The sequence below is a fragment of the Podarcis pityusensis genome (genome assembly GCF_964106645.2).
Source record: "Podarcis pityusensis genome assembly, chromosome: 11".
NCBI classification, from domain to species: Eukaryota; Metazoa; Chordata; class Lepidosauria; order Squamata; family Lacertidae; genus Podarcis; species Podarcis pityusensis.
Window position 1 is genome coordinate 18,820,838 of NC_138036.1, and position 14,011 is coordinate 18,834,848.

Genomic DNA, 14,011 nt, shown 5'->3' on the forward strand with positions numbered 1-14,011 from the left:
TGTAGCTGCTTGTTAATCCAGGTCGTTCGGTGAATTACTGTCTCATTCACTATTGTTTAATTTTTCTCATTTGTGGCGGTTGTTTAGATCCAACCAACCAGTGCACGTGCAAAGAAGCTGGACAATGCGGTGACGCAGGAATAAGCATTTGCGTTGAAGTGGAAGGAAGGGTCGCGCAGCAGACCATGACTGAATGCGAGGCTGGCATCCTCAAGTGCCAGGGGGAGAACATCACTGTTGTTAGCATAAGACCGTGCGATGTACAAAATCCCTAGTCTATGTTTGCTTATTGCACTAGGATAACCACTCGGCTTTCCAGTGTGTTATACACTGTATTACATTACTGCTGCAACCTTTGGCCAAGTCTCTCTGGGGCATATATCTCAGTTATGTATACTTGTTGGTTTTTGTTGATTACATTTGTATATTATTGAGAATTGTTTTATTTTGTTTTATCTACCCTGCTTAGGAATCATTTGATTAAGCAGTTTATATGTTCTTCTAAATAAAATAAAAAAGTAAAGGGTCAGGAGAATGGTGGGATGAGGATTATTAAAACTAGCAAAATGGATATAACTTTGTAGGTGATAGGGGAAGAGAAGGCTTGTTTATTTCAAGGACATATGGGGGGGAGTGCATCCCCCCCCCCCCCCGATGGCTGTCATAGAGGAGCAGCCCACCCAGTGTCAAACACAGGATAGATTTTATTCATACTTCAGATGTGTACTTAAGTATGGCACTTTACTTTTTCCTGTGGTGGTAAATGGCAGCTGTTCATTGGTATGGGAGAAAGTAAAGGAGGGCATCTGAGGAAACTAGTGATGTGCTATTGAATTGTTCTCTGCACTTACTGACTCACCCATGGAAAACCAGGCCTCCCCTCTCTTCTTCTCTGGTCTCCTTTGGGAGGAAGGTTCAGATATAAATTTAATAAATGCCCAAGAATATCTCCATAGGCTCACAGTTAGCTCTGCTTCTTGACTATGCCAGATTCTAGAGCACTTGGACGTCAACTGACCAATATGGCTGATCACACAGGTGGCAACTCCACCATTTAACTGGCTTATTTATTGGAAGGTTTGCTGTCTTTTAAGAGAGGAAAGAGGGAGAAGTTGGGTGGGGAAACCGAGAAGAAAGAGAGTGAAAGAGGAAAACAAAGAAAGTTGGACATACAGGAAGTCCATGACTGAGATTACTAGAGGACCCTTCTGCTGCAAGTTGATGCTTAAACTGGGTTTGGAGAAGTTGAAGATGACTGTGTTAGAGTATGGTAGTACATTTTGCTTAGCAGGTCTTTAGCTGTCTCAAGCCAGCAATAACCCAGAACACTTATTTCATATTGTCTTAAAGCAAGCAGATGGACTGTACAGAGCCAGACTTTGTCGGCCATCCTGAAATACTCAAAGATCATGACTTATCTTGTATCAATAAATAATGGTTGTTGTGTTTGTTTGTTTTTTAAAAAAGGCTTTGGTGTGATTCCTGTTCATAATCCCCTTGGAATTGTTTTATAACGTTGTTTGCCACCCTGGGCTCCTTTGGGAGGAAAGGTGAGATATAAATTAACTTCCCAGAATGCCTTGGGGGTGATGCAACATGATGTAGCCTTACTCTTAAGACAGTACAGTCGTACCTTGGATCTCAAACACCTTGGCTCCCGAACGATCAAAAATCAAAAGTGAGTGTTCCAGTTTGCGAATGATTTTCGGAAGCCGAACATCCGGCACAGCTTCCAACGGGCTGCAGGAGCCATGCTTTGGTTTCTGAATGTTTTGGAAGTTGAACGGACTTCCAGAACAGATTCCGTTTGACTTCCAAGGTACGACTGTAAAGGGAATGTGGCCAGTGGGAAGCAGCAGAGAGAGAGCATTGAGCTTAAAGGAAGAAAGAAAAACTTTAGCTACATCCTAAGTTTAAGTAAGGTAAATGGCAACTCCATCTCATATCCCTCAATATTTTTGGGGAGGGATTCATTTCATCACACACACCCATTCCACCTAATGAATGGTTGAAAAAGACAGTTCTGAAATCTTCAGCAGTGCTGTACTCTTAGGACATATGTAAAGCACTCCTTACTTCAGTGATTGTCATATATTGATACCAAAGTACTAACGTCCATTGATATTTATTCTGAATATACCATGCTACCGAAATATGTCTGTCCATAAGGAGATGAGTTTTGACGTCTATTTTAAGGCAAGCAGTTCCCAGGATGAAAGGATTCCACCTTCATCTTGGTGCATTTCATGGCCCCCAATGCACAGAGGGTGTATGTCCTCTTTGAACGCCCTCTTCTGGTCTGGATGCAGTAAAGGTGGCCCTCATCCTTTGGGCACTGGTTTGGAAGCAAGCAGGTACACCGTGATTCCGTTTCTGTGAATGGGAAATGGCTTCGGGTCAGCTGAGCATGATTTCTGTTTGCTTGTTCAGAGCAGGGGTGGATCACTTTCTGGCCCCCAGATGCTGCTGAAATACAATGACATCATCCCCAACAAACATGGCTGATGGCCTGGGATGATGGGAGTTGTAGTTCAGCAGCATCTTTCAGGCCAAAGGTTCTCCACGACCTGATCAAAGGTTTATACAGTGCATCATCCTGTTTTCTACAGCGGCCAACCAGATGCTTATAGGAAACCCACAAGCAGGAAAGTTTAAAAAAAGAAGAAGCAACAGTCTTTTCTTGCTGTTGCTTAGTTATTGGTTTAACTTATATCTGCTTTTCCATCAAATGGTACTCAGAGTTGATGAGCTCCATATGCTCCTCACTCCCCTCTAGTATGTGTAGAAACAGCCTTCTTGACTGCTGGACCTACTACTGGTTTCGTCTGCTCCATCCTCCAGAGCCTGTCTTTGCATACAGGGAGAAGTCCTAACTCACCGAGGGTATGAGACCCATCGGCTATCCTCACCTGGTTTAGCTGGCCAGTCAAAACCATTCCCGGGGTGTGGCTGCTGTTGCATGCTGACAGCTTCTAGGAGCCACAGGAGAGAGCTGAGTGCAGGTTGGGAACCAAAGGTGGACAAATTACTCCAAGGAGCACAGTGTCCTCCATGAGAGGTAAAGGTAAAGGGACCCCTGACAGTTAAGTCCAGTCGCGAACGACTCTGGGGTTGCGGCACTCATCTCGCTTTACAGGCCGAGGGAGCCAGCATTTGTCCACTCCACAGACAGTTTTCCCGGGTCATGTGGCCAGCATGATCACTTCTGGCACAATGGAACACTGACACCACAGCAGCACACAGAAACACCGTTTACCTTCCCGCCAGAGTGGTACCTATTAATCTACTTGCAATTTTTGGCGTGTTTTTGAACTGCTAGGTTGGCAGGAGCTGGGACCGAGCAACGGGAGCTCACCCCGTCGCGGGGATTCGAACCGCTGACCTTTTGATTGGCAAGCCCAAGGCTCAGTGGTACCCTACACACTATATAAAGTGTAAAAAATAGGGGATTACACCACGTCAAATATGATCTTCGAATTGATTATAACATAATAATGGAAATGGTATCCATAAGCTCCTTTTGCATGTCAAGGCCTCCTTCCAAGCATATATCACACATTCATTTTGACACATTGAGGGCATTCAATTGCAACGCCAGCAGTGGTGGTTAATTTAGGAATACCAGCTAAAATACACATCACCTATTTCTGGAATAAATCAGTTGCACCTCCATTAGCAGAAAGTTTTTAATAGAACTTGGGATTTTGCCTTTGGGGCCATTCAGACACAATGCCCTCACCGCAATCTGACATGACAAGAGTAAGCCAGCACAAGCTTCAGGGTCCTACACTCCCTCCCTCTTCTCGCTGCACATGGTGCAAAAATAACAACAATACTAATAACAAAGTCTGAGCATAGCTTGTGACAAACCGTAGTTTGCTTTTGCACCCAAACCTGTTATACTCTGACAACAATCCTCCATCTGACTCAGAGGCAGACTCAGAAGGAGCTGAGGCAATCGCTTTACCCTCCTCCCAGATAATCCAACGTCAGATTATCAGGTCTTAACAGACCCTTCCAGGCCAGAGTACAGCCCTCCAATTCTATTATTATTATTATTATTATTATTATTAGTATTAGTATTAGTATTAGTATTAGTATTAGTATTAGTATTATTAGTATTATTTGGATTTATATACCACCCTATACCCGGGGGTCTCTTAGCACCTCCTTAGCACCTCCATGCCATAGAAGTCAGAATAGGGCAACTGCTCTTTAAATGAAAATATGGTTCCTCAGAAGGGGCAGGGTAAATAGGAAGTTGAGGCCAGCCAGCCTTCATAAGAACTCACTAAGGTGTTGGGGCAATAACTCTGAGTGAATACTTCCCTGTGAGCTCTCCAGGGTGCTGACAAGCTGCCTTTTTGCCCTGGTTGGAACAGACATCTGAAGGCAGCCCTGTTTCGGGAAGCTTTTAATGTTTGATGTATTATAGTATTTTAATATTCTTTTGGAAGCCGCCCAGAGTGGCCGGGGAAGCCCAGCCAGATGGGCGGGGTATAAATAATAAATTATTATTATTATTATTATTATTATTATTATTATGGTAGCTCCCTCCTGACTTGCCTTGCTATGGCCTTGCTTTTGGGGATGTGACCTCTGTCGTATCAGTAAGTGCCTGGTGTTCACCTGGCCTCCGCTATGAAGGAGAAGGAGAGAGAGAGAAATCCAGCAGAAATGGTTTGTTTGGCTACAAACCAGGACTGCAAACTACGAGTACAGGCAAAACAGCAAACTCTCATCTGCTACAAAACATGGCTGTATCAGACATTAGTCTTACCCAGAGTAGACTCACTGAAGGTCAACTAATTTCAACTCAGTTGTCAATTAATTTCAGTGGGTCTACTCTGAGCAGGGCCGGCCCACAACATTTTGGAACCTCAGGCAGACCCCAGAATGGCTCCTCCTCCCGTCCAGGGAAGAAGGGTTGACGGAAGAGCTACATCAAGAACAGGGGGGTTAGGAAGAAAGATTGACATTGGGATTGGCTGCCCCGCTGAATCTTGCCACCTGAAGCAGTTGCCTCACCTTGCCTTATGGGTAGGCCGGCCCTGACTCTATGGCTCAGTTGGATACAGCCCTATAACGAGAGCTTTCTAATACGTGTCTACATTTGGAGGAGGCAGCACTGTGTCTGCTCACTCTCCTAATGCGAAATCATCAGCACTAGCTGCTTTAAATCAGGTGTCACCTCCCTTGTCAATATTTTGAACCACCACTTGTAAATAATGTATAATGTTTTGTTTTTCTAATCTCTTCTGATGCAACTGGAAGTTGCTTCCATCAATGAAACAGTCTAATGACAGTACTGAGACCAAGCTCTTTTACATAGGGCTGCCTTGCCCTGTAGCAGTCAGATTGTAGCTGCAGAGGGAATATTATTTCTCTGCTTCCAATCACTATATGTTATTTTCATAAAGAAAAATAGTTCTCATCCAAATTGGAAGGATGAGCGAGTGCGGTTTTGCTTCAGGTGTGAAAGCGTCTAGAGTGGTTTCTGCTTCTGGCTAAAAGGAAGATGATCGTCTTGGGGGAGGGGGGAGAAGGGAGAATTTAACCAGACAAACCATCTTTTTCCTGGCAGAAAACTTATTCATGTGTTCTCAGCCAAGGCAATTTACGAGAAAACCCACAATTGTTATCACCCTGTTGCACAGTGAACAACAAGTTGCATAACAAACATTGACACAAGGCTTCGTTTTTGCAGAGATCTACGTACTAACCAAAAAGGCATTTTCTTGCAGCCACTTTCCCCCTGAAATCCATAAATAAACATGGATCTCACACATGTTCCCCCCCCCCTCATTTAAGAATATGATTTTGAAATGTCTTGGAAATGAAACAGCATGACCCTCTCCACATTTTTTCCCTACTCAGTAATAAGCCCTCTAGATTTCAGTGCCACTGACCTCTCAGGAAGTATGTGGAGGAGTGCAGACGCATTAGCAAAATTATTTCAATAGTTGTAGGTTGATCGCCCACTAGCAAACAGACAAATCAAAAGGCAGGTGACTTTTGGACCAAGCTTGACAAGGTGAGAGCACTTTTATATGCCCAAGTGACAGCAGTGGCTAGAGGGGGTTAATCTCTTACCACCTCCAGGTTAGATTAATGTGCTTTGCAAGGGGATCCATTGAAGACGGTAATAATAATAATAATACCTTTATTGTCAATGTACAACCTGTGTACTGTGAAATTAACTGAGCCTCCCCCACAACACAAACACTCAATCTCATTGCACTCTGTGTGCTTGTTGCACAACACACCAACCCCGAAAGTCAGTTGCACTATATTATTTTCCATTCAGCAGCCTAACAGCCCACGGATAGAAACTGTTTTTTAGCCTGTTGGTACAACTGATTATACTTCTATATCTCCTGCTCGAGGGTAGAAGATTAAAGAGGTGCTGGACGGGGTGTGAATCGTCCCTGAGAATTTTTCTCGCTCTCCTAAGGCAACGATCCCTTGTGATGTCATCTAGCAGGCTCAGGGGACAGCCCATGATATGATGTGCTGTGTTCACCACCCTTTGTAAAGACTTTCTGTCTGTGGCTGTCAAGCCAACGTACCACACTGTGATACAATATGAGAGGACACTTTCTATTGTGGTCCGGTAGAAAGGTGGTGCTGTGGTCTAAACCAGTGTTCCCCAACCTTGGGCCTCCAGCTGCTTTTGGACTACAACTCCCATCATCCCTCGCTAGCAAGATCAGTGGTCAAGGATGATGGGAATTGTAGTCCAAAAACAGCTGGAGGCCCAAGGTTGGGGAACACTGGTCTAAACCACTGAGCCTAGGGATTGCCAATCGAAAGGTCACAGGTCGAATCCCCACGACGGGGTGAGCTCCCTTTGCTCTGTCCCAGCTCCTGCCAACCTAGCAGTTCAAAAGCACGTCCAAGTGCAAGTAGATAAATAGGTACTGCTGCAGCGGGAAGGTAAACGGTGTTTCTGTGTGCTGCTCTGGTTCACCAGATGCGGCTTAGACATGCTGACCCGGAAGCTGTATGCTGGCTCCCTCGGCTAGTAAAGCAAGATGAGCGCCGCAACCCCAGAGTCGTCCGTGACTGGACCTAACGGTCAGGGGTCCCTTTACCTTTTTAGAAGGAGGTCATCAATTGTTGTGTAACATTGTTCTTTCGCAAGACCCTGAGAAAATGGAGTCTCTGTTGGGCCTTCCTAACCACCTGAGTTATATTGTTTTTCCAAGTGATGTTTTCATTAAGGTAAACTTCCAGGAATTTAAAGGAAGAGAGCCATATGGGGACTCATAGCCCCATATGGGGATTAATATATCCCATATCAAATGGCAGAGAGGCAAGGAGTGGGCCTGCAGCAATTAGTCCCACCCTGACATCACGTTCTCCTTCCTGGATTCTCAAGTTTACTGCACAAAAGTCTGCAGGGAGTAGGCTTCACATGTGTAGTTGCCTAACCAGAGGCAACCTCAGATTCTACAACTCTAATTGTTCAGGGTTCCAAACTCACGGTTTGCAATCCTGGATTGTGGACAAACCACAGTTTGTAGGAACTGGATGCAAAGGCAAACTTTAAGTTGCAAGCTAATTTGACCAAACAGCAACAGGAAAATTAGTGTTATTGTGATAATCAATTAATACAATTAATTGTTACACACACACACTGTGATTACTTGGATTTATATTCTGACCAGTCATGGATTTACGTATAAGCTAAACAAGCTATAGCTCAGGGCATCACTCTCTTGGCCCCCCCCCCAAAAAAAAAATAAAGGAAAAAACACCTGGACATACTTTTCCAAAATATAAGATAAAAAACAAATAAAATAAAACCTACATACAGCAACAGTGTTTTGTGTTGGGCAGGCTCCTATTTGTTATGTGCAAATGGCTTTAGATACCTATTAGGTCCATAAATTACCATATAGCATATATTCAACACAAAAAACAGCGACAATTTGTTGTTGACAAAGGACAGTTGGACATATAAAGGGCCTCATTACCTTCAGTAGCTTAAGGCCTCATCAAACCTAAATCCAGCCCTGATTCTGATGATAAAAGCATGCATCTATAGTGTTTCATAATTTACGTATTAGCTAAAATTGTATATTTTCTCTTAACACTTAACTGTCTCTTTTCAACATGCCTTTCATTTTACGTTTAAAAAGTTCATCCTTCCAGGTCAAGAAACTTACCTGAACATGTTTCCCAGTCATAGCACACATCATATCCACAAGGTTCTTTCTTTGTGCTGTTTGCTGAAAAGCTTGCCCTCTCGACGGCCCAGTTCAAAGGCGTGTCATCACGGCAGGGTCCAGAATGGAGGAAATGGAACCGTTCGGAGCCATTGCACCTTTCAGCCAGATACTGGCAGCTCGGTTTTGTAAGGGCTTGTTCAGATGCCCCATCTAGCACACAGATCTCTTCAGAGTAGAGACTGTCAAGAGATAAGGGTGAGGGCTGGGATACAATATGGTCCCACCGTTTCTTCTTGCTTTTCTGAGGTGGCCTTTTAACAGACTAATGCATCCCCAGAACACCTGATCTTCCTTTGCTGCTTAAAAAAAATTACACTGAAAAGAGCAGTACACAGGCTTTTCACAGCTATTCCAGAGTTCAAGAGATGCCAAGGACTTTGCTGCTTCGTATCTGCGCTTGTGTTGGGCTCCAATTCATGCCCTTAATCTATCATTAGGACAAAACTAAGTAATCATTACTCTTGACAGGTGCATTCATCTTACACACCTCACAATTACACAATAATTATTGTATTTCAATATTTTGTTGGAAGCTGCCCAGAGTGGCTGGGGAAACCCAGCCAGATGGGCGGGGTATAAAATTATTATTATTATTATTATTATTATTATTATTATTATTATTATTATTATTTTACACTGAATAGAAATGCATCTCCCTTCACAACCATCTAGTTCTCCATAAAGTCCTTATTTAAGCATGAGATTGCAGGTATTGGGAATTTCAGAGTCCTCCAGAAAGTTGATGTGCAATTATGCCTGCATAGATCACAGAGCTCCAGGCTCCCCCGCCACCTGTTCCACTTGTTATGATCTTATCTTTAACATCAGCTTATGGCCACCATAAGGAGGAGTCAGGACTTTGAAGGGAATCATTAAAATATTTATTTATTTTATTTATTATATTTGTATACTGCCCTTTATCCATAGATCTCAGGGCGGTTCACAGCATTTGTGTGTGTGTGTGTGTGTGTGTGTGTGTGTGCTGGTGGCTTACCCTGGGCAGACCCTTTTGAACAATGGCATCAACACTTTAACAGAGGTCGCCAGTGTGGTGATCACGTGCACACAAGTGCCCACCGTGGCCTTCCCTGATGCCCGCAGGGTCCTCTCTCTATACTGAAATTAGATCTGAAATAATTCGTCTATTGTAGCCAAGAGAACAGGTAGCAGTGTGTGTGCTTGGCTGCAGTTTTGCAGCCTATGAAAGTTTCACAGGTTTGCAATGCACCCACAGGCCCCAAAAGGTAAAAGGTTGACAACCTCTTCTTTAGAACAACAGCATCAACACATTTACCCTGTTTCTTTTGGCATTTTGACATCAGATTGTTGTTTCAGAGAGCTTTGTGACCTCCCAGAATCTGAGATGGTTTTCCTCCTGGCTGTTTTTCTTTGTGAAGCATCTTCTGTCAAATTGCTTTGTCGCTTTTCTTCTTCTTGCTGTTGGTTTTACCTGATTGCTGCTGTCTAATTTGATTAGGTCCAGTTGATTAATTTTTTTAAATACTATTAAGCTTTGATTGTGGTGTGTGTGTTTGTTTATTTAGGGCTATGCAAAATTTGCTGGACCCAAAAGGTAGGATATGAATGTAGTAACAAATAAATATGGGTGCACGAAGGATGGAGTGAAGACAAGCTGCAGGACACCCCTATTCTTATCACCAAATAAACTTTGGTGCAGATCATAATCTGTGAGGCAGAATGCACAACATCAGACGTGTATTATGTGGTCCACCAGAAGCTCAACAAACCTCCTGCTTTTGCTGTCCTGCAACTACAGGAAGATTGCTGAGCAACCGCCAGGCCACAAGACCAGGCTTCTAGTCAGAATTAACTTCATCAGGCTTACTTACTCACAGTCCTCCTCAGCAGATATACAAACGCACTGAGACTCCACCTCTTTTTGTCCAAGTGGACAATTCCCTCTTGAATTCATCTGCCCATCTGAAGAAAAAGAATTAAGCAAGCATCACATATTGGCAGTTCACAGCTACAGGCTTCACGGTGGACTGCCAAGTAGGTGAGCAAAGTTTCATTATCCTAGCTAGTCTGGAAGAAGAACAGAAGTTAGGGATGTCAACAAAGACCACCATATACAACCCCCTCCCAACACAGCTATTTTTATATGATGTTTTTCATCTCCATTTAGAACAGTCCTGGACAACCCACAGCCCACCAGCCTATTGAAGGTTTGACAGCCCATCGGGCCCAAGCTGGCTAGCAAGCTGGACTGAATGAGCCCTGAGTGGGACACCATATCCTGGCTGGTAGACAGTGTTTGATTTATCGTCTCACAATTTGTGCATGCTTGATTCAGAGCCAGTGGTTGTCCCCTGCTAAGCCTTCAGCACAGGGTGAGGAAAATACAGTAAATGGTGAATACATAAGAAGCCTAATGTCATGAGTGCAGAGACTGGCATTGGTAGGGACTTACCTTCCTTGCAAGTAAGTGATGTCAAAACAGGAGGTGTCCATGATAGATCAGCCCCACAGGTGTACATCTTTTGGCCAGTAACAACATGACCACCTGGGCAACTCAGGTGGATGATGTCCCCAATCCGGTACTGGAATTTAAATGGGGTGATTCTGACATCATTGGACACAGGCGGTCTGGAACAAGTCGACACTGGAGTTTAAGAGATAAATTTGGATGTCTGAATGAGTAAGTTGATCTTTGGATGAAGGGTGGTGGGAGGTGGGAAACATCTCACTTCCTGAAAATGTAATGGGAGAACTGGGATAAATGTTGCACCCAATGCTCTTAAGTGTGTGTGTGTGTGTGTGTGTGTGTGTGTGTGTGTGTGTCTGTGTGTGGAATACACTTCTGCCTACACAATGGGACTTCACATTCCTCTGTGCCCGAAAATCTGCGCTGCAGTGGGGGGGGGCAGCTTCTGGATCAGATTTTGGATGTGCATGAGAGGCTGCAGGTGGTGGAGAGGAGGAATGTGAAAACCCATTGTCTGAGTCTGCTTCCACAATGTTGGATTCTGCCCGTAGATGATAAAGAGCTTAACTTCTATTCTTTACACCAGAGACAGGGAATCTGTGGTCCTCTAGATACTGGTGGCCTATAATTCCCATCACATCTGCCCATTGGCCATGCTGCCTGGGGCTGATGGGAGTTGTGGAGTCCCAAGGAATATCTGGAAAGCCACGGGTTCCCCATCCCCACTCTCCACTCAAGCTATTCTGCTGATTCTTACATTGGCACTCGACCGTGTGTTGATTCCATGTTTTGTCCGGCAGGCACCTGAGGAACTGGTACCCAATAAGGTTATAGCCACTCAGGCAGACGACTTCTGCTTCTTCTCCAACGGAATAGTGCGTTTTCTCATTCTGCAATCAGGGTAAGAACAAGTCATGAAGTGGGTGATTCACTGGCTAAATGACAAAAACTAGATGACCCCGAGGTCTAGTGTTGGGGGAGAGAGGTCATAACACACAATTAAGTATAACATGCAGGTCCTTCCTAAGCAGCAATGAGAAGATTAGGAGCAAAGCTGGGTTGTCACACACACCTCTACACACTACCACAAGAGGCAATGATGGCCACAAACCTGAATGGTTTCAAAAGTGTATTGGCCAAATTCATGGAGGTTAAGGCTATCAATGATTGCTATGCTCTGCTTCCATGACTGGAGACAGCAAGGCTTATGAATACTGGTTGCTGGAAACCACAGGTTGGGTGGGGAAAGAGTGCTTTTGTGCTTGGGTCCTATTAGTGGGTTTCCAACAGGTATCTGGGGTGAGGGGGCAAGGTGGGAACAAGATGCTGAACTAGGTGGGCCATTGGCCTGATCCAGCATGTTCTTACATTCTTAATCCAGGTCTTTTAAAATTGTTGCTACTGAATGGTCTCTCCATCTTCGGTTTTGGTGAACGTCTAACTAGTTCTGGCACATTTTAACCTGTACATGCTCACAAAACTATTTCAAAAAGGCGATTCTCACGAGACTGTTCCAGGATTAGTGCCCTGAGCCAAAGCCTTCTGCCGGATGGTTTGAGACACCCCCTCCCCCCAAAAAAAACCCCCTTTCTGTTGCAGTTTGTGAAATGTTCCTCACCCTGATGAATCCATTTTCTGGAGGTACTGGAGTCAGGCATCCCAAGTCTTGTTCAGGTTGATACATATCTACTTCTCTTACGGCTTCATCGTCATTTATGCAAGGAGCCCCTCTGAAAATGCATGAGTTAGGAGCTTATTAAACAAACAAGAGTAATAGAGAAGACATTACAGCCTTAGAGTGCAGTAAAGCTGTCACCCCCCTCCACATCAGCATGGCTTCATTAGTGTCAGATTCGTTTCTGTTTGTGTACACACCAGGTGGTGTTAACCGAGTGGGGGTGTCCATGGAGAAGATCCTAGGTCCAGCTCCCAGCATCTCTAGGTACAGTTGGGAAAGATCCTTGTCTGAAACCTTGGAGAGCCACCTCTAGTCAGTGCCTTCCCCAACCAGATATTTTGGACTACAACTCCCATCATCCATTGCCATACTGGAGTTGATAAGTGTTGCAGCCCCAAAATCTGGAGGGCTAGATAGACCAGTGGCTTGACTTGGTATAAGACAACTTCCTGCATTCCTATGTACCACCCACCTCCTCCAGATTCAGGGAGGGCTCCAAAATGCTAGTGCCAGCACTATTTGGGTTGCAACCACACAGTGACTTTGAAAGGGGACTTCTTTGTTTTTATCCAGTGCACATTCACTCCCTCTGGTGCACTCACTTATCTTTATCACTCAGCACTGCAGGATCAGGGGATGGGGCAAACTTTAGGGTACCGTATGATGTGTAGCTTGAGTTTGAGCAAAGGACTCTGTCCACTGGTGGCACTGCATGGATGATGTGATTCTTACTTGTCTTCAAACAGTGAAATATAGCAGTCTTCCTCTCCTTCTCCATCACCTTCACAAGGTTTTCCTCCACTTGTGGGCGGGGGATTGTTGCACAACCGAGTTCTCCTCCTCTTGAAAGATGCATCACATGAACTCCATGCAGACCAGCAGCTCCAGAAACCATCTACTGCAACTAGCATTCAACACAACAAGGTGCAGATGTGAGCTCATCTAAAGACCACTGGTATCAACAGAAAACCTGTTACCAAACTCAGTGGCTGCATCCATATTTAATAAAACCAATTTCCTGCTTTATGGTTTAGTGTGAACAGACAGAAGTGTACTCTCACATTGCCCGATCACCCCAGCTTCACTTCTCCCCTGGTGTGAGCAGAATAAGCAAACCCTAACAGGCCATCACCTCCTGGCAAATAGAAGGGGAAGAAATGGAGGCAGTGAAAGATTTTACTTTCTTGGGCTCCATGATCACTGCAGATGGTGACAGCAGCCATGAACTTAAAAGACGCCTGCTTCTTGAGGGAGAAAAGCAAACCTAGACAGCATCTTAAAGTCCCATGGACTGCAAGATCAAACCGACCCATTCTTAAGGAAATCAGCCGAGTGCTCACTGGAAGGACAGATCGTGAAGCTGAGGCTCCAATACTTTGGCCACCTCATGAGAAGAGAAGACTCCCTGGAAAAGACCCTGATGTTGGGAAAGATGGAGGGCACAAGGAGAAGGGGCCGACAGAGGACGAGATGGTTGGATAGTGTTCTCGAAGCTACCAGCATGAGTTTGACCAAACTGCGGGAGGCAGTTGAAGACAGGAATGCCTGGCGTGCTCTGGTCCATGGGGTCACGAAGAGTCGGACACAACTAAATGACTAAACAACAACAACAACAACAACAACAACAACAAACAGGCCACTAACACTAGCCAA

At 44.6% G+C, this 14,011-nt stretch overlaps 2 protein-coding genes across 2 annotated transcripts in view; one reads left to right on the top strand and one right to left on the bottom strand.

Moving 5' to 3' along the window:
- Nucleotides 1-963, top strand: part of C7 (complement C7) — a 36,000-nt gene extending 35,037 nt beyond the window's left edge. The window contains exon 18 of the mRNA XM_080972516.1: nucleotides 88-963. Coding sequence (XP_080828642.1) covers nucleotides 88-275 — 188 coding nt within the window. The 3' untranslated portion in view covers nucleotides 276-963. The remainder of the gene's footprint in view (nucleotides 1-87) is intronic.
- Nucleotides 964-2,109: 1,146 nt separating this feature from the next.
- The window catches only part of LOC308457999 (complement component C6-like), a 31,799-nt gene continuing 19,897 nt past the window's right edge, over nucleotides 2,110-14,011 (bottom strand). Inside the window, exons 12-18 of the mRNA XM_080972448.1 lie at nucleotides 13,091-13,262; nucleotides 12,299-12,410; nucleotides 11,438-11,570; nucleotides 10,666-10,857; nucleotides 10,085-10,175; nucleotides 8,172-8,413; nucleotides 2,110-2,373 (exon numbers count right to left, since the gene is read on the bottom strand). Of these exons, the coding sequence (XP_080828574.1) occupies nucleotides 2,192-2,373; nucleotides 8,172-8,413; nucleotides 10,085-10,175; nucleotides 10,666-10,857; nucleotides 11,438-11,570; nucleotides 12,299-12,410; nucleotides 13,091-13,262 (1,124 nt within the window). The 3' untranslated portion in view covers nucleotides 2,110-2,191. The remainder of the gene's footprint in view (nucleotides 2,374-8,171; nucleotides 8,414-10,084; nucleotides 10,176-10,665; nucleotides 10,858-11,437; nucleotides 11,571-12,298; nucleotides 12,411-13,090; nucleotides 13,263-14,011) is intronic.